Source organism: Podarcis tiliguerta (assembly GCF_965153285.1).
Source record: "Podarcis tiliguerta genome assembly, chromosome: W".
NCBI classification, from domain to species: domain Eukaryota; kingdom Metazoa; phylum Chordata; class Lepidosauria; order Squamata; family Lacertidae; genus Podarcis; species Podarcis tiliguerta.
The window spans coordinates 19,889,808-19,911,517 of record NC_139552.1 but is presented as its reverse complement, the minus strand read 5'-3'; the positions used below and the strand labels follow the sequence as shown (position 1 = coordinate 19,911,517).

The 21,710-nt window shown below is 50.4% G+C and overlaps 1 protein-coding gene across 1 annotated transcript in view; it reads left to right on the top strand.

Moving 5' to 3' along the window:
- Positions 1-19,538, top strand: part of LOC310668773 (inositol polyphosphate 5-phosphatase OCRL-like) — a gene marked incomplete at both ends in the record, with an annotated part of 107,381 nt that extends 87,843 nt beyond the window's left edge. Inside the window, 7 exons of the mRNA XM_083422104.1 lie at positions 14,582-14,678; positions 16,083-16,231; positions 16,731-16,841; positions 17,302-17,467; positions 18,279-18,487; positions 18,861-18,884; positions 19,461-19,538. Of these exons, the coding sequence (XP_083278230.1) occupies positions 14,582-14,678; positions 16,083-16,231; positions 16,731-16,841; positions 17,302-17,467; positions 18,279-18,487; positions 18,861-18,884; positions 19,461-19,538 (834 nt within the window). The remainder of the gene's footprint in view (positions 1-14,581; positions 14,679-16,082; positions 16,232-16,730; positions 16,842-17,301; positions 17,468-18,278; positions 18,488-18,860; positions 18,885-19,460) is intronic.
- Between the last annotated feature and the right edge of the window lie 2,172 nt (positions 19,539-21,710).

Here is a 21,710-nt window from a genome sequence, read left to right as displayed (position 1 = left end):
CAGCGGCAGCCCCACAAGGTCGGGGGACAGCGGGGAGGCGGAACGCTGCCACCCCGCTGTCTCACGATGTGGTTTGGAGGCTGACGGCGGGGAGACGCGTGCTTCTCCCCGCTGCCAGCCCCGTAAGCTCCGGGGACAGCGGGGAGGCGGACAGACAGAAGAAGAGGGCGCAGGCGCTATATCTGCGAAAAGTATAGAATATATGTTTGGAAAAAGCATATAAAATGCAGGGGAGGGAGGTAGTTGAATATCAAATTTGCAAAAACTTATAAAGGCGTCTCCTAACCAAGTGAAACAATTAAGTCTCTGGAGCGTGAAAAGGGTCTGCAATAAGTCTCAGGCACCTGGATATGGGGTGGATCTCAGTCTAGAAGCAAGCCCAGGAAAGCGGGGCGGTCCCGAGTATAGAGGTGCTCCACGGATGTAAAAGCTTCCATATAGAACAGGGGTTTCTAACAGAGTATCCTGTTTAATCCTTCTTTTCATTCTAAGAAATTCCCCGTCTCTTTCTGGAATAACAGTAAGTTCGATCTTAGTTCTGAGCGTCTTCTTCTCCTGGTATTAAAGTATGTTTCTTTAAGAGGAGAGGAAAGAGAGGCAGATAGCAAAATGGTGGAGTGGGAGACCACAATGTTATCTAATTCCTCCAAACCATTGACTTTCCCCCCCATACCTCACCAGAAAGGGTGTAGACGTCCACTTAGTCCATATCAATCTTTGTCTTTTGTTGAACAAAAAGGGGGTAAGGAAGGTAAATTCGCTGCTCCAATAATGTTTAAATCAGTCTCTCTTCCAACAATAGCAGGCAATAGAGTTAAGTAGACAACCTGCCTGTAAGTCCCAAACCGGTCGCTGGCGTTTCGCTCTCCGACCAGGCAGAACAGAAAACTTCCTTTCACTTCTCTCTAGTCCAATACGTTGTTTTCAATCAGTGCCTTGCCTCAATATCTTTACTGTATTCAGCGTATTTGTACTTTGTATCCGAGGTCTCTCCTCTATCCCCACTTAGCGGCAATTTAGCTACTTTCCACTGTCTCCCAGTCATTCGCTGTACTCCATTTTTTCTTACCGCCAGTAGTGGACTCCTTCTCCTTCTCCTTTTCCCTCGTAAATTTCCCCTGCTGGGTTCTTTGTTTAGATTCTCTGTCTGTTAACAGCTTAATTGCTCTAATTACTTCCCACCTTTTTTGTTGTTGTCGGAGGCTCACCGCTTTCCACACGGAGCCTGAGGCTTCACAACATGGGGTCTGTTACTTTCCCTTTATGCTGCCGCTACAACCCTGTAAAACGCCAACAACTCAGGGGAGCACAGGCAGCCTCGCTGGGTATTCTGTCCCCCAGGTACGTCCTGGGGTTTCGGGGTTCACGGAGCCTTCGTGACCTCTCTAGACCTCCGTGTTGTTCGAGACTCCCTGGAGGGCAGCCTCGCGCTCCTTCCCGTGGCCGAGGCAACCCGGAAGCTCTCAAAATACCACTGGTATTGCTTGAAATAGAAATAACAGTCTAGGTAGTATATTCATTTTTATCACAGAGATTCTGCCTAATAATTGTCTCGGCTAAAATGGCCGCTGTTTCTTTAATGTGAATAAAGCTGGGTCAGCATGACTCAGCGGCTTGCAGCAGGTTGTATATATATAGTGAGAAAGCCACTCCCGACCTAGAGAGGGGGTGGGGTTGCGGGCTATCGTCCCGCGACTACAGTCTCGCGGGGCTGGGAAGCCCCGCAGGAGTCAGGGATTCCCCCCAGCCTCATTAATATGCACCTCCCCAGGCCAGCCAATCGGCTGGCGGGGGGGGCGGTCCTACCAGGTCAATTTAAGGTCGGGGCAGCCCTGGCTCGCCCCTTTCTCTTCTCGCCAGCAGCAGGATTTTTTAGCAGCAAAATCTGTGTCGCCGTGCTTACCGGTCGCTGCCGTTGGCTCCTGCCTCTTCTCTTCGCCTGTTAGCAGAGGTTTATTCGAGCTGTTTGTCCCAGTGCGTGGCGCACGACCGCCAGCCGATACAGGGGCTTTTCTCTTCCTTTTACATTTTCCAACTTCGTTTCGGCGTTGCTTCCCACGTCCTCGGGATCCGACATCGACCTCACCTGAAACGACCTCATCTGATTGCTGCCCTCATCCGATCTCAATCACATCCGGACGTACTGCTGCTGCTGGAACTGAGCATAACCAGGCGTGAGCTGCTTCCGCGCTCACGGAGGTCCTCTCTTTATTTCATTTCGGGCTCCCCCGCGGGAGTGGGGAACGCGCTTCGGGCTGTTCTCTGGCTGGCATCGCGCTAACAGCGCGCACAGCCTGCTGCCTTCTCCGCATATTCGCTTAGCTCCGTGGATATCTGGGAGGTTGCTGGGGTGTGGGGGGTTCGCAGTTTGTGGGCGCTCAGGGCATTCGAGCGCGCGACCTTTTACCCCTAAGTTACTTAATTTGCTACTCCACTGCAAGCTCGGCTGCGCATTTGATTTGCTGCTCCACCGCGAGCTCGGCTGCGCATTTACTAAGTATACGCCCCGGAGAGCGTCCGCGGTTGCCCCAGCAACACGCGCGAGGCGGTCGCCATTGCTGTTTTGGACCACGTGGTTACGTCGCGGAGGCCATTTTGAGTGAGGCAAAAGGCGCCGCCATCTTGAGTGCACCTCCTGGTCACACCGGCGGCCATCTTAGGAAGGGAAAAGATAGTGCCGGCCTCACATTAACAAACGCATTCAGCTTTCAGCCGGCAATAGGGCTGCCCTTTTTGCGACAGTTCGGCATCTCACGGCAGAAGGCCCATAGCATAACTACGTGGGCACGATCACAGTCGTAGATAATTACCGATTAATAATCACGGCTTACTATATTGAATTATAATCATGTTTATTTTATTTACTAATTAACACTGTTAAGTAGCCCTTCAATAAACATCAAGATATATTCCTATATAACTAAATAGAGAAATAAGTAAATAAATCTTAGTGAAATAAATAATTAAATAAAGAAATAATAATAATATTAATAATAATAAAAATAATAAATAATAATAATAAAAAAATAGATAATAATAATAGTAATAATAATACACGTAAAGTAAAGGAAACGCAAGTCTTGTTACCGGTTTAGACACATTTGCAGCCTCTCAGGGCGTATGCTCTGGGGGGTTGGTGAGGGGAGAGCGCGCTGAGGCGTCTGGAAGCAGTGATAGTGTGGCATATCAAATCCAAGACTGTTCCTCTTGTGCATCAAAAGGCATACTGTGGCAGCGATAGAGTGGTATATCAAATCCAAACTCTTCTTCCTGCTGCTTCAATAAACACACGGAGCCAGCGATAGAGCGGTATATTAAATCCAAACTCTTCTTCCTGCTCCATCAATAATATACAAATACATACTCAATACATCCACGCTTACTCTTTGTTATAATTAGACTTGACATGGCGAACAGGGGTACAGCTCGGTCAACTCAGGCGAGCGGGGCATTACTGCCTGCCGCGCAGGGTAACCCCCAAGCCTTAGTTCAACTTTTTTCGGCTATCCAAAATTTTTACGCACAATGTGGGCCGACAGCGGCCCCAACTTCTACTAAAGTCGAGCTCTCTCAGGATTGCATCCCAGATACCCCTTCTAGCCAGCAGGGCCTAGCAGGGCCCTCCACATCCACAGCCGCTACAACGCTACAGGGTGGGGGTCAACATAACCGTCCCCAAACACGCCTGCAAACTGCACGTGCTCAGAAGGATAAGCCGGCGGCTCAGAGGGTTAAGCCCGCTCCGCAGAAGTCAAGGGCCGTGGCAAGCAAGGCCAGGCCACCGCGGTCTGCTACCCTTGGGGCGGGCCGGGAGGCAATTGGTGTTCCTAGTGTTTTCCAGGAGTCACAGCGAATTCCGTCCGAAGGGGCCTCTTCGGATGAGGAGCTGCCTCCCCAGCAGGCAGCCGAGCCAACCGACGACCCAGAGCCTCAGGACAGTACATCCAGAGGGGGAAAATGGAAAGCGAAGAGGAAGCACGTGTCCAAGAAGAGCAGAAGGAGAGACACTTCGGAATCCGAGGATGCGACAGGTACTTCTTCCTCCGAAAGCGATAGCGATACGCCCATGGAGACATACTGGGGGGAAGGGGAGGAAACTGGGGCCCCCTTATGGGTACACGAGAGGCGGGCCAATTCACACCGGAAAAAATTCAACGGTACGCTTGAGTGGAAAGATGGGGCCCTCGTGGAGGATGTTAAGGTCTCCACTCACTCCGCAACCGACTTTATCCTGGGTAATCACCTCTCTAAGAGGAAAAGAGATAAGATTCTAAATGGCGACTATGTAGATATGTTCTCCCTACTACCCCCGGTTCAAATAAAGGGAAAAGGCGAGAAAAAGAGATATTACGGTAAGAAAAGATATAGGTCACCTCGGGTTGAGCGCACGTTCGAAAACTGGCTCAACGGTTATCAGGTTTTCATGGGGATAGTGTTGGGGGGCTACCCAAAGCGGGGTATGCATCTTGCATCCTACCTGGCGCATGTGCGAAGGGCTCGGGAGTTAGCAGGTGACGAGGCTGCCATCGCGTACGACGAGGACTTTCGGAGGAACGCCTCGCAATTGTCGTCCACGCGTTGGGATCAAAAGGACAACAACCAATGGATGGAGCACGTGGGGCCCAACATCGAAAAGAAATCTCACGACCAAACAAAACTTGGTAAGGCGGACCCAAAGCGGTGCAAACAATGCTGGGACTTTAACAAGGGCTCCTGCCAACGCACCGCTTGTAAGTATTTACACGAATGCGAAAAATGCTTAGGCGGTCACCCGGCTACGACCTGTTACAAGAATAGGCAGCAGCCCTTTCGGGGCGGCAGGGGTCACCCTCAGCAGGGAAATCAGGGTGCCCCCGCAAGCGCTCCTGGCACCTCCCGCGGCCCAATGGGGAACCGCTACTAACCTATCTCTGGATCTGGCCCGCTCCCCAATCAAACTTCATACACTAAGAACCCTGCTAAAACATTATCCCAACAGGCAAGCTGCTCTGCTACTGGAAAATGGTTTTTCCCAAGGTTTCAGAATCCCAGTGGCCTGTAACCCTAACTCTAATTGCCCCCCGAATCAAAAGTCAGTGCTTGAGAGGCCGGATATCGCTTTAAAAAAGATTCAGAAGGAAATATCGGCCGGCAGAGTTGCAGGACCATTTACGGAACCGCCTGTTGATCAGCTGCACATTTCACCGTTGGGCATAGTTCCTAAGAAGGCTCCCAGGGAATTCCGAATGATTCATAACCTTTCCTATCCCAAGGGAGCCTCAGTTAATGATGCTATACCACAGGAACTATGCACGGTGAAGTATGCATCGTTCGATCAGGCGGTTAAGCTAGTCCGGGGTTTCGGTAAGGGCGCTTTTCTGGCGAAGTGCGACATTGAGTCAGCATTTCGCCTCCTCCCAGTTCATCCGAAGGACTATCGCTGGTTGGGTTTTAAGTTCATGGGTTTTTATTTCATTGACAAAGCGATGCCCATGGGGTGCTCCATCGCCTGCGCCGCCTTCGAAGCCTTCAGTACCTTCCTCGAATGGGCGCTTAAATTTAGAACTGGTGCCGGAGGGGTAAGTCATTATCTGGATGACTTTATTTTAGTGGCAAGTAACGCAAAGGACTGCTTAGCTCTACTGCAGGCCTTCGAGTCCATGGCTGACGAGCTGGGCGTCCCCCTAGCAGGTGAAAAGACCGAGGGCCCGGTCACTACTTTGACCTACCTAGGCATTGAACTGGACACCGTGGCCCAAACTTCTCGATTGCCCGCCGATAAGTTAGCCACCCTGAGAGAACTTATTTCACAGCTTCTGCCCCTAAGAAAAATCACACTCAAGCAAATCCAGTCCCTCCTAGGTCACCTTAACTTCGCATGTCGAGTTGTTTCGCCAGGGCGCCCTTTCTGTAGAAGACTGGCAAAACTTTCAGCAGGTTTGAGGTCGCCACACCACAGGGTTCGCATCCCAAAGACCGTGAAGGCAGATCTCCAGGTTTGGCTTCATTTCCTCGATGGCTATAACGGAATTTCTCTATGGCAAGACTGCATGGCCCTGCAAACCGATTTTCAAGTACACTCAGACGCAGCAGGTTCCCTGGGTTTTGGGGTATACTTTAGAGGGCAGTGGTGCGCACAGCGTTGGCCCCCTGCCTGGCAGGGAAAACCCATACTTAGGGATTTAACTTTCCTGGAATTCTTCCCTATAGTGGTGGCGATTCACTTGTGGGCGGAACAATTTAAAAACCGCAGGGTATGCTTCTGGACAGATAATCAAGCAGTGGTGTCAGTACTGAATAAGCAATCTTCCCGCTCCCCTAGAGTAGCTTCCCTCCTGAGGTTTTTTGTCCTATCTTGTCTTCAGCTAAACCTATGCGCCTCTGCTAAATTCGTACCAGGTGTCGATAACAACATTGCGGATGCTCTGTCTCGTTTCCAGATGGACCGCTTTCGCACGTTGGCGCCGGATGCGCAGCTGCTGCCGCAACCGTTTCCGGAGCACCTCTGGAGTATTGGCAACGAGAAGCTCTAAAGGGAGTATTGTCGGCAGTCGCACCTTCAACCTTGAGGTCCTATAGCAAGGCGTGGTTGGACTTCACATCCTTTCGCCAAAAGAAAGGGCTGTTTAAAATAGGCAGGGCCCCAGCACAGTCCGAGGTCATAGAGTACCTCGTACGCCTTCGCGACCTAGGTCGGGCCTCCAAAACACTCAATATTCAGTCAGCTGCTATATCGTTCTTTTCAAAAACGCTGTTCTCAGTCGACCCATGTGCACACTTTGTGGTAAGGAAGATGCTCGAGGGCTGGCGCAGGGCCCAGCCTCCTAGCCAGGACAGTAGGAGACCTATAACCCTTGGCTTAGTCACTGAAATTCGTACAAAGCTCAGGGCCATCTGCTGGTCCAGTTATGAGGCTAGATTATTTTCCGCAGCATTTTCCTTTGCCTTTTTCGGCGCGTTGCGCATAGGCGAGGTGGTCTGTGAGGACCAACCGGGCGGTAATTCCAGGGGCCTCCTCTTAGAGGATGTGTCTGTGGCAAGCTCGGAAGTAATCTTGAAAATTCGTAGCTCTAAGACCGACCAGCTCGGTAGAGAGGCCATAATCCGCCTGCAAGCGACTCAAAAGGCCGGTCCCTGCCCAGTGAAGGATGCCAGGAAGTTCCTGTTCTTGAGGCCAAAAACTGGGGGACCTTTCTTAATACATGCGGATGGGTCCTGCTTGTCCAAACACCAGTTTACGAGGGTTATGCGCAAGGCGATCGCAGCCATTGGGCTCCCTCCCGAGGAGTACGCAGCACATTCCTTCCGCATTGGGGCTGCAACCACCGCTGTGCACATGGGGTTACCGGCCGAGCGTATAATGGACCTTGGTCGGTGGAAGTCGAATGTGTATAAAGGATACATCCGGAAGCCGCGTTAAATCCCCCCCTCCTTTCCTCACGCTCCCCCCCCCTGACCCGGCTCTCTTGCTTTATTATTTCAGGTGCTGGGACGGTTCGTCTGTGGATTGTGGGGCACAGCATCGTCCACTGGGCAAGATTGAGATTGAACACTACGGGTTGGCGGGCCGAATTACACGTCCCGAGTAATGTTGAGATTTCTTGGGTGGCCCGACGGGGGATGCATTGGGAGGAATTCCTCCCAATGGTGTCAAACAAAATTGCAGTAGAGGGCCCACCCGAGGCGCTTGTTATCCAACTGGGCAAGAACGACTTGGCATACAGAAAAGGGGTCGATCTAATGTGGAATATTATTAGTGACCTGGAGAAATTGCAGAACGCATACCCGACCCTGGCTATCTTATGGTCCTCTTTGCTTGAGAGGCGTTGTTGGCGGGACGCCACAAATCAGGTGGCTGTCAGTAAGGCCAGAAGGCTTTTAGAGCGCTCGGTGGCACGCAGAGTGGCTGCGATGGGTGGTCGGGTCATCACGCACCCAGGTATTCAGTTCAGCAACGAGGCACTCTACCGTGGGGATGGCGTGCATCTTTCTGATGCCGGCAATGACTTATGGTTGGCGGATATCTTTCGGGGGATCAGGGATTGGTTACAGGTCTGAGGGTATTGGCGGCGAGCTTCAGCTCAGTGGCGGTTAGGCATTGGCGGGGGTATTGTTATGCATATGAGGACGGGGGGGAGGAGCGCCATCACCTCCCCCACATCACGAAGGGTAGTTCGTTAAAGGACTCCGAGGGGCGACGCCTCGTCCGAAACCTACGGAGGCTAGGGCCTAAAGCGCGCCCCCGAGCGGTAACCCCTGGGGGAGCGCCTACGGATGTGCATCTCGGGGGCTCCCTTTGTTGGTGCTTAACCCTTCCCGGTTAGACCGGTTTAATGTTAGGGCCAATGCCTAAAGCCAATACCTCTCTTACCTGTAATCAATAAAGTTGTGGCCATTTACGCCCATTAACCTTATATTCTGGTGTCTGTGTCTTTATTTTCTACATCTGTGGGAGAGGACGGGTATTGCCACGCAAATGTTAGTTTGGTGCTGAGGCTGGTGTTGGGTTGGTTGGTTGGTTGGTTGGTTAGTTAGTTAGTTAGTTAGTGAGTGAGTGCGTGCGTGCGTGCTGGTGTGTATAGTTCAGTCGTGTTTTGCACAAAGACTTTTAAGAATAAAACTCTGCAAGGATATTCTCGTGGACTCTTTTATGCCGACAAGGGTCCGAGGACCAGGCTGAGGAGACAAAGGGAGGTCAGAACCCTTTCCTTCTTTTTTTGCTTTTTACAAACACTGACAGGTTATGGGCCCAGTGTTTCTGAGCATGTGCAGAGTGCAAAACGACTGACAGCATCTGAGCAGGGAGCTGGTGAGTCCTAGTGGTGTATGGAGCCAGTGGCTCTGCGTTGGAGCAGTTGATGGCAAGCTGTAACTGTCTGCAGCGACGTTGGAGCGGCTAGGATCTGAGGATCAGGAAAGCACTCAGCGTCGGCTACTGGAACAGTTTGAACTGCTAGACGATCACAGTAGGCGACTCACAGAGCAGCTACACCAGTTGCAGAGCCAGGCAGGACCTGAGGGTCAACAGAGGCAGCAGCTAGAAGCCGGTGAGTGCCAGCCAGGACCATCCAGTTGGACTCTAAAGAGAGAGTCAGGAGAGATTGCTGGAGACCCCACAGAAGGGGCTCAGCAAGCACCAGCAGTGATGGCAGATTTCCAGTCTTCCCAAGTTGTAAATATTGGGGGAGGCATCCCTTTTGAACTTCTCTCAGAAAGCAACTGGCTGAGTTGGTCAATTAAAATGCAGCAGTTGTTAAGGAGAGATGGACTATGGGACTGTGTTGAAACTGAGGTTTTGAGACGGGACTCTGCTGAGAAAAAACGGCTGGATGAAAGGGCTCGTGCCCAAACTATGCTGTGTTTGAGCAACTCTCAGTTATTGCATGTAGCAAATGCCAGCACAGCGTTTGAGTGCTGGAATTTATTAAGGGCAATGCATGTCAGAGAAACTGCTAGAACTATAATTTCTCTGACCAGAAGGCTGTTCAGGACTGTTATGAAAGAAGGTGAGAGTTTGGCAACTCATCTTCAAACGCTGAAATCTCTGTTTCTTCAACTACAGCAGAGAGGTAAGCCTTATGATGAGACTGACCAAACCTACATTATCCTTTCAAGTTTGCCTGAAAGCTGGTTGCCCGTGATTAACAGCATGGAGAGTATGCGTCCCCCAAGATCTGACTCTTGAGTATGTGGTTGGAAGATTGACCGAAGAAGCAGAAAGAAGGTCAGATAGACAGGCTGAACTCCAAGAGCGGAGGAGTTACAGCCGAGGGGGCCAGCAGCAGAATCTGCCAATGGAGCAACGCCAAGGTTTGGACTTGGCCATGGCGGTGAGGAGGTGCTATAGATGCAACCAACCCGGGCATCTCCAACGTCAATGCAGGGCAAGACTTCCAGGAGACGACGTGGAGCCGAGACAGCAATCGACGCAGAAACATAAGCAGAAGGGGTTCTCTTCAGGGAAGAAGAACACGTGTTCTGCCCAGTTTGTGTCTGCATTTTCTCGAGAGGAGAGGAAGATACCTCAAGGAACATGGTTGCTGGACTCTGGCAGCAGCAGGATTATCTGCAACAGTCGGGAGGACTTTAAGACCCTGGAGAAGCCAGCTGATGGAAAAGACTCAATCTATCTTGCTGATGGTCGTAGAAGCAAGATTGATGGCCAGGGAACATGTTTCCTGCAGTGCTTGAACGCTACTCTACCAGAGACTCTGTTTGTCAGCAGTTTGGACTATTGTTTACTGTCTGTAAGCTGTTTGATTAATGCAGGGTATAGTGTTAAGTTCACACAGGATGGCTGTCTGATAAAGAATGGAACTCAGGTATGTGGCCATGCAAAGATGGAAAATGGGTTATATGTAATGCAGGACAAGCCTGTTAAAGCAGTCCAGGTGGTTCAGGATAATTTGCCAGTTCATAAGGGGTGTGTACATGAACTGCACAGAAAACTGGGTCACGCCAATTTCCGTGTGCTTTCAGAGATGCAAAAGGTGTGCAAGAACCTAAATGTAAATAGCTGTAAGTGTTTCCTAGATTGCAATGTATGTAAAATGGCCAAATCTAAGAGGAAGCCTGTGGCTTCTAAAAGTGACAGAGTATCTAAAGAGGTTTTAGAACTTGTCCATTGTGATGTGATAGGTCCTTTCCCACAGAAGACTGAAGGGGGCGCCAGATATGCTTTTCTGGTAATAGATGATAAATCACGTTTCAGTTGGTTGTTTTTGTTAAAGCAGAAATCTGAGTGTTTCCCCAAATTCAGAGAATGGGTTGCCCAAGCTGAAAAGCTCTTCGCTCGCCCTGTTGTGCAGTTGCAAACAGATAGGGGCGGAGAATTTCTGAACAAACAATTTGGGACATGGTTGCAACGTAAGGGGATCATTCATCGCTTGACTAACCCTTATAGCCCTGCTGAAAATGGTCTGTGTGAAAGACGTGGGGCTGTAATACAGTCAGTAAAGGACTGCCTGCTAGTGGATGCAGGATTGGGCCATAACCATAGGCTGTGGGGTGAGGCTTTTCTCACAGTGATTTTTTTGATTAATAGAACCTGGTCTAGCTCTATAAAAGATATTCCATATCGTGTGTTGTTTGGGAAAGAACCAGAGTGGACAATGCTCCATAACTGGGGTGCTTGGGCACATGTAAATATCCCCAAAGCTCAGCGCCAGAAAGGGGGTGCTAGAGCGCAGAAACTGCGGTTTGTGGGATATCAGTCCTATGGCAAAGGGTGGCATTTCAATTTATGCCCAGGACGCGTGATTCTGTCACGAAGTGCAGACTTCGCTGACCAGGACAGATGGACTGAGATCCATGCCAACCCAGATTGCCTACTGCCCCTGCAAGTAAGAGAAGAGGCTTCTTCTCAGCCATTGGCAACACAGGAGCAGGAGGAGGCACAGATTTCCCCAAAAGATGTGGCAATAGATAATACTTCTTCTCTAGAGGAAGAGGAAGAAGAGCCAGAGATAAGGGGGGAAGAAGAAGTAGTTGTGCCTAGGCGCTCCCAGCGTTCAAACAAGGGTGTACCTCCTCAGCGTTTGACCCTAGGAGGAGTGAGAGTATGCAATGTGAGTTGTGTGGAACCACAAAGTTATAATGAAGTCTTAGACTTACCCCCTGGAGAACGTGCTTTGTGGGAACAAGCCATGAAAGAAGAAATGGACTCTTTCAAACGTAACAAAGTGTTTGAGGTCATAATGCCACCACCTGGTGGTAGAGTGGTGTCATGCAAGTGGGTTTACAAAAGGAAAACCCTTGCATCTGGAGAACCACGTTTTCGAGCCAGATTAGTAGCCAGAGGGTTCACTCAGATTAAAGGGGAGAGTTATGATGAAGTGTTTTCTCCCACTGTAAAGAGTGAAACTTTTCGTTTAATGCTTTCCATTGCTGCTGTAAGACAACTAGCAATGCACCATTTTGATGTTGATGCTACATATCTGCATGCAAATTTAGACCATGAAGTGTTAATGAGACAACCCCCTGGGTTTGAAGAGGGGAATGGCACAGTCTGGCATTTGAAAAAGGCTGTTTATGGTCTCAAACAAAGTGGAAGGTGTTGGAACCAGTGTTTAAATGAAGCCCTTGTAAAACTTGGTTTTAAAAGGAGTGTGGCTGATCCATGCCTGTACACCAAGGGGACAGGCAACAAATATCTAATGCTCTTAGTCTTTGTTGATGATTTGCTTGTAGCAGGGAGTTCCACAGATGAGATCCAGAAGCTCACAAGCCAACTGGAAAAGAGGTTTAAGCTTAAAGCCTTAGGGCCTGTAAGCAATTACTTGGGAGTAGAAGTAAGGCAGGAAGCAGATGGAAGCTTCCTATTGAGCCAGAAAGAGAAAATTCTTCATTTGATAGAGCAGTTTGGCATGGAAAACTGCAAGCCAGTCCAGACTCCCATGACACCAGATTTCCCAAAGACAGTGTGTGATGATGAATTTGATCAGCCTGAGTTGTATCACTCAAAAATAGGATCACTGTTGTATTTAAGCCAGTGGTCAAGGCCAGACATTGCATGTGCTACAAATGTTCTGAGCCAACGTGTATCTAAACCCAGTACTGCAGATTGGTGTGCTTTGAAAAGGCTTATCAGATATCTAAAGGGGACATTAAATGCATGTTTGAAGATATCTAGTACACAAGACGAAAAACTAGAAGTATTTGTTGATGCGGACTGGGGAAGCTGTGTAGCTACCAGAAAATCTACAAGTGGAATGGTTATGATGTTTGCCAATTCCATAATTGGGTGGAGGTCAAAGAAACAAGGATTTGTTGCGACCTCATCCTGTGAGGCAGAATATGGGAGCCTATCGCTAGCATGCAACGAAATCTTGTGGTTTATACAGATACTAAAAGATCTAGATTGTAAAGTAGATTTGCCTATCCAAGTGTATGAAGATAGCCAATCATGCATTGCATTAGCGGGCTCAGAAATAATGAAATCTGCATCAAAACATATTGCTATCCGTCATGCGAATGTGAGAGATTGTGTACAGAATGGGGTAATCAAACTGGATTATTGTCAATCACAAGATAATATTGCTGATTTGTTTACCAAGCCTTTGCCAGCAACATGCCATAATGAGTTGATGACAAAACTGGGTTTATGTATATAGTGTATGTATGTATTGTATGTATGTATTGTTTCTGTCGGGGTTTTTCGCATTTAAGAAACAGAAGGGGTGTCACGGCTAAAATGGCCGCTGTTTCTTTAATGCGAATAAAGCTGGGTCAGCATGACTCAGCGGCTTGCAGCAGGTTGTATATATATAGTGAGAAATGTTAGTTTGGTGCTGAGGCTGGTGTTTGGGTTGGTTGGTTGGTGAGTGCTGGTGTGTATAGTTGTTCAGTCGTGTTTTGCACAAAGACTTTTAAGAATAAAACTCTGCAAGGATATTCTCGTGGACTCTTTTATGCCGACAAGGGTCCGAGGACCAGGCTGAGAGGACCAGGCGGAGGGCAGCCTCAGACTTCCAACATATGCAAAACCATGATAAAACATTAAAAACTTCCCTAAAGGCTGTATAGTTACTTATCTCCTTGACATCTGACGGGAGGGTGTCCCACAGGGCAGGTGCCACTACTCAGAAGGCCCTCTGCCTGGTTCCCTGTAACTTCGCTTCTCACAGTGAGGAAACCGCCAGAAGGCCCTCGGTGCTGGACCCAGATGCCTGGGCTGAACAATGGGGATGCAGACACTGAGGCCATTTAGGGCTTTAAAGGTTGGCACCAACACTCAGAATTGTGCTCAGAAACGTCCTGGGAGCCAATGTAGGATGCAAAAGGATGGTTTTGCAGTTGCTCATCGTGTCGGGGTGTATTCTGGTGGTTGTTAACAGTTTGTATGGATTATTGGTACATATAACATTGTCTATTGGAGGTATGGCTAACCTGTGGTCTGCCAGATGTTACTGAGCTGCAGTTCCTGTTGGCTCCAGCCATCATGGCCAGTAATCAGGGATGATGGGAATTGTAGTTCTGCAGCATTGTGAGGGCCACGTGTCTGCTGCTCCTGAGTTAGAGGATTTTCCTGTCGTGTGATGCAGCAAAGTAATTTAAGATGACATGGGGCAAAAATGCACAAGCATCCTGTACCTTTAATAAGTGTGTATAAGATAGGATTTCAGCAGGTATACCCCTTTTTTTGCACTTGGCTAACCTACTAGTAGGGACGCGGGTGGCGCTGTGGGTTAAACCACAGAGCCTAGGGCTTGATGATCAGAAGGTCGGCGGTTCGAATCCCCGCGACGGGGTGAGCTTCCCTTGCTCGGTCCCTGCTCCTGCCAACCTAGCAGTTCGAAAGCACGTCTAAATGCAAGTAGATCAATAGGTACCGCTCCGGCGGGAAGGTAAACGGCGTTTCTGTGCGCTGCTCTGGTTCACCAGAAGCGGCTTAGTCATGCTGGCCACATGAGCCGGAAGCTGTACGCCGGCTCCCTTGGCCAATAAAGCGAGATGAGTGCCGCAACCCCTTTACCTTTACCTTTAACCTACTAGTACTTCACCTTGGTCTTCCAGCACAACAGTGGCTGTTAATAGACTCCATTGTCAGGCAACAGGGGGTCTTTTGCTTCTCTGCTGATTAGCGATTTCTTTTTGGCTTTAGCTAAACATTCAGCGTACCCAAAAGACAGCTTTTGCTGATTTCACAGAGGGAGAGATCAAGTTCATCCCGACGTACAAATTCGACTCAAAAAAAGATCCTGCTTGATAGCTGAGCCTTTGTAAGTAAGTCCTCTCAATCATTCTTCTGCAAGGCTTGTTTGTTTTTCCTAGTCTGCTGAGATGCTAGTAGTGGCCTGCCTTTCCATCCTCCTGAGCAGGCTAGTCAAAAATATATTTTAGACATGGCTTTCTGCTAAGCCAGCTGTTGGAGGAGGGCTAGAGTTGAGGGCTGGACGGACTTCCTTTCCTCTGCAGCCAGAATGGACACCAAGCCACGGAGGAAGAGAGAGATCCAGCTCTCCTTCACCTGCTCACTTTGCTTGCATGGAATTCCGGGTTGCCAAAGGCTGCTAGGCGAGTTGTGAAATGCAAGGCTGTGATATGTTGTCTTCCTCAAGCCATCCCTGCTCTGGAAATGTTTTGGCTCCTTTCCCCCACATTTGTCCTGATAACCAGCACCCTCTGTTTCGTGGTGTGTATAAGCGGTGTTGCAGTTCCTTGAAAGGTGCAGCAGGCTGAATGAGAATCCTCTTTGTGTCAAGGAAGTCTGGGAATGAGACTTGGTGCTCTCTCAAGATGAGTCTGCCAGGGCATAGGAGCATGAGAGCAGCCCTGCTGGATCAGGCCATTGGTCCATCTGGCCCAGCATCCTGTTCTCACATTGGCCAATGAGATGCCTCTCGGGGAGCCCACAAACAGGACCTGGGTGCAACAGCACGCTCCCCTCCTCCAAGCCATGCTGCTTCTCTTGGTGGAGTATGTTCTGTGGCCATTATGGCTAGTAGCCATTGAGCCTCACCATCCAGGATTTGGCATATGCTTGTGGTTCTTGACAACTGTCAGAAGCCACCGAGGCCTGCTAGTTTCATTGCTCTTGCTGTGGTAATGGGGAAATCAAAAGGACAGGCGGAACATGTAGTGACGAAGCCGGAAAACGGCAGGCTCCTTTGGGCAGCATTTCAGGTGCCAGAAAGGGTCTTTTGGATCACTGAAAAAATAGTGTCTGAACAAGAATAACGGGGCCCCTTGCTTTGGGGAAGGATCATCATTTGGTGGTGTGCCATATGCTTTGTATGCAGAGTCTCAAGTTGAAAGGCACCTCCACCTGACAAAGGATTGGGCCACAGAGAGCTGCTGCCAGCCAGAGTAGACTTAATTAATGAATTGTGGGGTTGGAAGGGATCACGAGGGTCATCTAGTCCAACCCCCTGCAATGTAGGAATCCAAACTGGGGGAGGTCAGAAATTCATTCTGCTTTTGATTTCCTAACAACTCTCTCCATGAGGCAAAATGCCTGCACACCTGCAAGGTCCGCCCCTTCAGAAGTTGGACTCCCAAGCCCCATCATCTCCAGCTCTTGACCGTGGTCAAGATCACAGGCCGTGTGTGGAGCCAAAGTTTGACTGTGTGAGCCTTGTGTGTTGCCTCAGCCAGTCCAACAGTGTCTCCTTGCAGTGGGAAGTGGCGTGTGCCAGCATGGTGTGAGCCAATCCTCTGGAGAGGAGGCAGCGTGAATCAGCTCAGCTACCGAAGCCACATGGAATTGAAAAGGAGCGACCACAAGCCCGTCAGCTCCCTCTTCCTCACAGGGGTAACACCTGCCCTGGCCAGGGCTATCGTCTAGTCAGGGTTTTTAGTTGCCTGCTATGTGGCACCTCCTCGAATCTGGGCAGGCCCTGACCAACAACCAGGCCCCTTTCCACACAGCTCCTCCTTGGCCAATGACTTCCGGTGCAAGGAGTGGGCAGCTTTTGGCTCTGTTGAATCCCTAGGCTTCCATTCTCCACTGTTCTGAGTACACGCTGCTCCTGCAGGCAGGGCAGACCACATGGGCTGAACTGTATACCTTAACCGTTGGCTCCATTCATGCAGTGGAGCTTGTGTGGTACTTGGCTTGGAGCATTTGGCTTCAGCCCATTGGCTCTGGAAGTCACAGTCGCTGCCACCCTTGGGAAGCTCTCAGAGTTACAGTACTTGCCTCTTTCAGGGCTGGGAACAGGGGGGTGCATCAGGCATTTCTGCTCTTAACTCATGCCCCCCCTGTAGTCCATAGCCCCAACAAATGTGCTGTGTCCCCCCCGCCCCAATAGGTGAAGGTTGTGGCTGACCGACGGTACCGGAAAGTGTTTGAGGATATTGTTCAGTTGATGGACAGGATGGAGAACGAATTCCTTCCCTCCCTGGAGGGAGGTAAAGACGAATAGGATCCTCTCCAACCCCTTAAAGAGGGTTTGCTGCAAAAAGACCAGGGGGGAAAGAAGCCCTTGGCCCATCTAGCTCAGTCTTGAGCGGTTCCCCAGGATTTCCGGGGGATCTCTCCCAGCCCTACCTGGAGATGCTGGGGATAGAACCTGGGACCTTTGCATGCAAGGCAGATGCCCTTCCACTGAGCGGCAGCCTCTTCCTCGCAGGCAAAGACTCCAGGGGTAGCCAGCGTGGTGCCCTCCAGATGCTGGACTACAACTCCCATCATCCCCAGCCAACATGGCCAGTGGCAAGTGCAGCAATATCTGGAGAGCCCCACGTGGACCTGTTGCATGTGCAGTCCCCTAAATGAGAGCCCGGGGCCAAGGACAAACTTCCCCCTGGAGCACGTTTCCTTGCCTCTGCTGAAGGCAAGCACTCTCTTTCTCCCCCCCCCCCCCGCCTTTTGCTCTGCAGTTTCCGTTTGAGAATGTGAAGTTCCGGCAGCTGCAGAAGGAGAAGTTCCAGATCACAAACAACGGGCAGGTCACCCTCCATTTCTCCTTCATCCCCAAGCTCAGTGACAGCCAGTATTGGAAGCCATGGCTTTGCGCTGAGCCCTGCGAGGGATACTTGGAGCCCAGTGCGTCTCTCTCTGGAATCAGAGAACTGTAGAGTTGGAAAGGGACCCCAAGGGTCATCTAGGGAAGGCCTTCCTTTTCTCCTCCTCTTCCCAACCCTCCTCCCTCCAACCTTGGGAGTTTGGTAGAGCAGGGGAGGCTTAACATTTGTGGGCTGCATTGCCCCATGCTCAAGCCTCCAAGGGCCACACGTCAAAGCAGCTGAGCCCAAAGTGTAAAAGTGTGTGTGACCAGCTTTAAACACACACACACACACAAATGCATTGAAGCCAAACAATGCTGGAGGGTCCCAAAACACCTTTTGGCATGGCAGGGAACCAGTGAGAGCAGTCCGCCCAAAAATTACTTTTTTAAAACAATGCGTATTTTTATGTTGTGGAGGCACAACAATATCTTGGGGATCATATAGAACTAGCCAAACTTTTAAAAACTCAATGAAATGTAAACTAAAAAAGAAAGTTACATTGGGGGCGCAAAAATCCTTTCCCTTTTTATATTCTTTTGTTAGGATCACTTTCTCTCACCCCCCAGTATCCTGTCACCATCTTCTGTGCAGCTGCTGCTTTGGAGGACTAGAGAGGAAAGTGGGGTGGGGGTGGGAACTGAGTCGCTTCTTTTCCTAATTCCTGAAGTTAAGGTTTCCCCCATACACCTGTGAGAACAGGAGGCTGTACGAGATGGGCCATTGGCCTGATCCAGCAGGCTCGCATTGTGTCCTTCTGTTCAATTCTTCACTGTCTTCACTTTTAATTTACAGACAAGCCAACTTGGCTGTGCCAAAGAGTGTATCTGCCTGACCTCCTCCCGTTTTAGGTGAGACGGGGGACATTTCCCTGGATGTGTACGTCAGCAAGGAAGATCAGACTGAGGCTATCTTTGTCCTTCACCTTGACCCTGGCAAGGACTATTTCCTCACCATCAGTGGGAGCTACCTACCAAGCTGCTTCGGGACCTCCTTGGAAGCCTTGTGCTGGGTGAGGAAGCCGCTTGGCAAAGTTCCCGTCACCAGACTTATTGACCTGGTAGGGAAAGGGGTTGATTTACCTGGCAGGTTCATGTGCTGGATGTCTACCCTTCCCACTCTGCTTGCCTGCTTGAAAAACAGCTGCTCTTCCACTCAGAAATGTGGGGGCTGGGGGTCCTCTGCTGCATTCAGCTTCTGTAGCTGTGCATCCGCTTCCTGTGTGCTGTTCATGCCCTTTGCTTGCCTTGACTGAGTCATCCCAGGTTCTGGTCCTCCCACCTGCCCTTTCGCAGGGCCACTGAACCGTGTGCATTTCCCTGCCATCTGCCCAGATACTGTTCAGCCAACGGGCTGTTTCTTTCTCTTCTCAGGGCCTGTGCCATTAACACCCTTGGTTGTCTTTTGCTCTTGCCTTCCTCCTCTGATCTCAGGGAGAAGACAGCTTCCTAGAAAAGGTAACAGTTGGTTTGCTATCCTCTAGATGTTCTTGTAACGGGCTCAAATCAGGTACAGGCAACGCCCCGTTTACACGGGGGTTGCGTTCCGAGGTACCGTGCGTTTAAATGAAATTGCGTATATTGGGGACAGCATTGGAAAAGCCTGCAAACACCCTCTAAACTCCCGGAAGCCCTTTTGAAAGGCCTTTGGAAAACCAGCCTCCCTGCAAAACTCCTTGCTCCAACTCTCCACAGGCCTGAGAGGTCGGTGCCAAAGCTCCTGGGAGGGAGTCGAGATGCTGTTTCCATGCCACTTTGGCGCTTTTGTGCTCTTGGGGGGGGGGACATTTTTGCCCCTTCAAGTGCCCCTTCCGGCTTTGCGGCAGTGTGCATGTGCCTCGAAGGCACGTAAATGGAGTTGCCCTTGTCAACGCTCAGCAGCTGCTCCATGCAGTGGCAGCTGGTCCCTTAGGGCAAACCAGGCACTACCCCACCAACCTGACTTTCCTCTCAGGCAACCCGCACCTGCCTGCCTTCTGACTCAAATCCAGTCCAGGTGGTGGCTCTAGCTCTCTGCGCTTTTCTCTTCCCTAGTCTCAACGTGGCCCTTGTAGAACTCGGCAGAGGAGAATGGAGACGAAACCAGAATTTGCCATCACTGCTTGTCACTGATTTTGCGCTGCTTGACTCTGGGTCCGCTTGCGATTGGCAGCACGGGAGGCAGAAAGCCCAGTCTCATGATGCAGGCGCCAGCCCCCTCTGGCCCCAAGAGCCAGTTTTCTCCTTGTCTCTGTGCTCAGCAACTGCTGCACAGGCTATGCCCCTCTGGCTTACTCTTACCACCTGAGCACTGGCATTTGGGAAGCGGTAGTGGCTGCTTTGGGGTGGCTCAGGGAAATGTCACTCCTCTCGAAATCAGATAGACTTGGGTGTATTATCCTAGCCACAAGGAGACAGTGGTGACTGCCAATTTGGACAGCTGTAGACATTTAGAATCATGGAGGATATGTTTATCAGTGGCTACCGGTCAGGGCTATTTCTTGCCACTATTATCACAAACCACATGCTTTTGATTACCAGTTTCTGGGGAACATGATGGACAGAGTGCTCTTGTCCCCGTGTCCCTATGGACTCCCAAGGGCATGTGGTTGGCCATTGTGGGAACAAAAAGCTGATCTAACCCAGCAAGGCTCCTGTGTTCTTTAGCATGCACCAGCTACTCTTGCACTAAGACTCTGATACAGTATGTGTCATTCCCCACGCCAATACTCTCTCTCTCTCACTCTCAACAGGGGTGGGGAGTATTGGCGGCGGGGGGGGGGTGAACTGGGTCCTAATCAACAGCTGCCCTGGGGATGAGGGGATCAAATTCTCCATCCTTGCCAACTCCTTTTAGTGATGGGCTGCTTGCCACTGCTGTGCTCCTAAGGCTCTCTTGCTCCCCCCTCCTCGCTTTCTCTTTCCCTTGAATGTGGGAGCTGGAGATAGAACTAACCACCCTGAACATTTCTGGAGAGGAAGATGGGAAGGAGGCCGGAGGCATGGTTCACCAGCTGCTGTGTGCTGCATTGGCCAGACAAAGTCGTGGGCTGGGGCTCCAGCGGTTGCTCAGTTTCTACCACTGCCTCTGCAACGTGCTCTAGACAAGGGGTGGTGAACATGTGACCCCATCATCTCATCATGCTGGCTGGGGCTGCAGCCCATCAACCTATGAAGGCCCATCCATGTTCTGTTGCTGTTTTTCTTACTTATTTCCTGCCCTTCACCCTAAGGTCCCAGGGCAGGTTCCAGCAATTTAAATAAAATGTTAGCCAAACCTCATGTCCACAGCTGCATATTCAGTAAGCTTTGGGGTGAACTGCACATCCGGAGTGGGAGGATTACGGCCTGCATATTAATAGGAGGAGGGGGAGCTTGGATTTGGGGTGCGAGCAATTTGTTTTTTGTTTTCCCACTTGAGATGTTTGCTGTGGCTAGGGCCGGGCGAAATGTCAATATAGATATATTTTCAAATCAGCTTGAAGTCTAGATAGTGAGACTGGTTTCATAATTTCTGATCTGGCAATATATTGCGAATCATGATGTGTGTGTGTGTACTATGCAAAAAACACCACGGAAGGAAGGAATGGTAAAAGTTCAATAGTCCCAAGAAGGCCTGAAGTTCAGTCTTGTTCTTGGGCGCTGGGGCATCACAAATGGCCCGTACCTTGTCCCCAACCGGGTGGACCCCTTCTGCGTCCACCATAAATCCCAGAAAGTCCACCTGAGGCACTCCTAGTAGACATTTTTCCCGCTTCACCTTGAGACCCGCCATCTGGAAACGGTGCAGAACGGTGCAGAGGCGGTCCTCAAACTCCTCTGATGTGGGCCCGGCAATCAACACATCATCGAAGAAGGGGGTGACGCCAGGAATTCCTTTAAGGAGAGAGTCCATTAGATTCTGGAATATGCCTGGTGCCACGCTGACACCGAATTGCAGCCGCTTTACCCTGAACGTTCCTCTGTGCGTCACAATCGTCTGTGCCTCTGCTGTGGCCTCATCTACTGGTAGCTGTTGATATGCTTGGGCCAAGTCCAGCTTGCCAAAAATTTTCGACCCAGCCAGGGTGGCAAGGACATGGCTGACCACTGGCACTGGGTATGCATGGGCCATGAGGGCCTTGTTTATGGTACATTTGTAGTCTGTGCAGATGCGGACCGAACCATTAGGCTTGACAGGTGTGGCGATTGGGGTTTCCCAGGGGGCATGAGGCACCGGCTCAGGCACTCCTTGCTCCACGAGCCGGTCCAATTCCTTGTCTATACGGGGTTTCAGGGCGAACGGGACCCGGCGGGCCTTGAGCC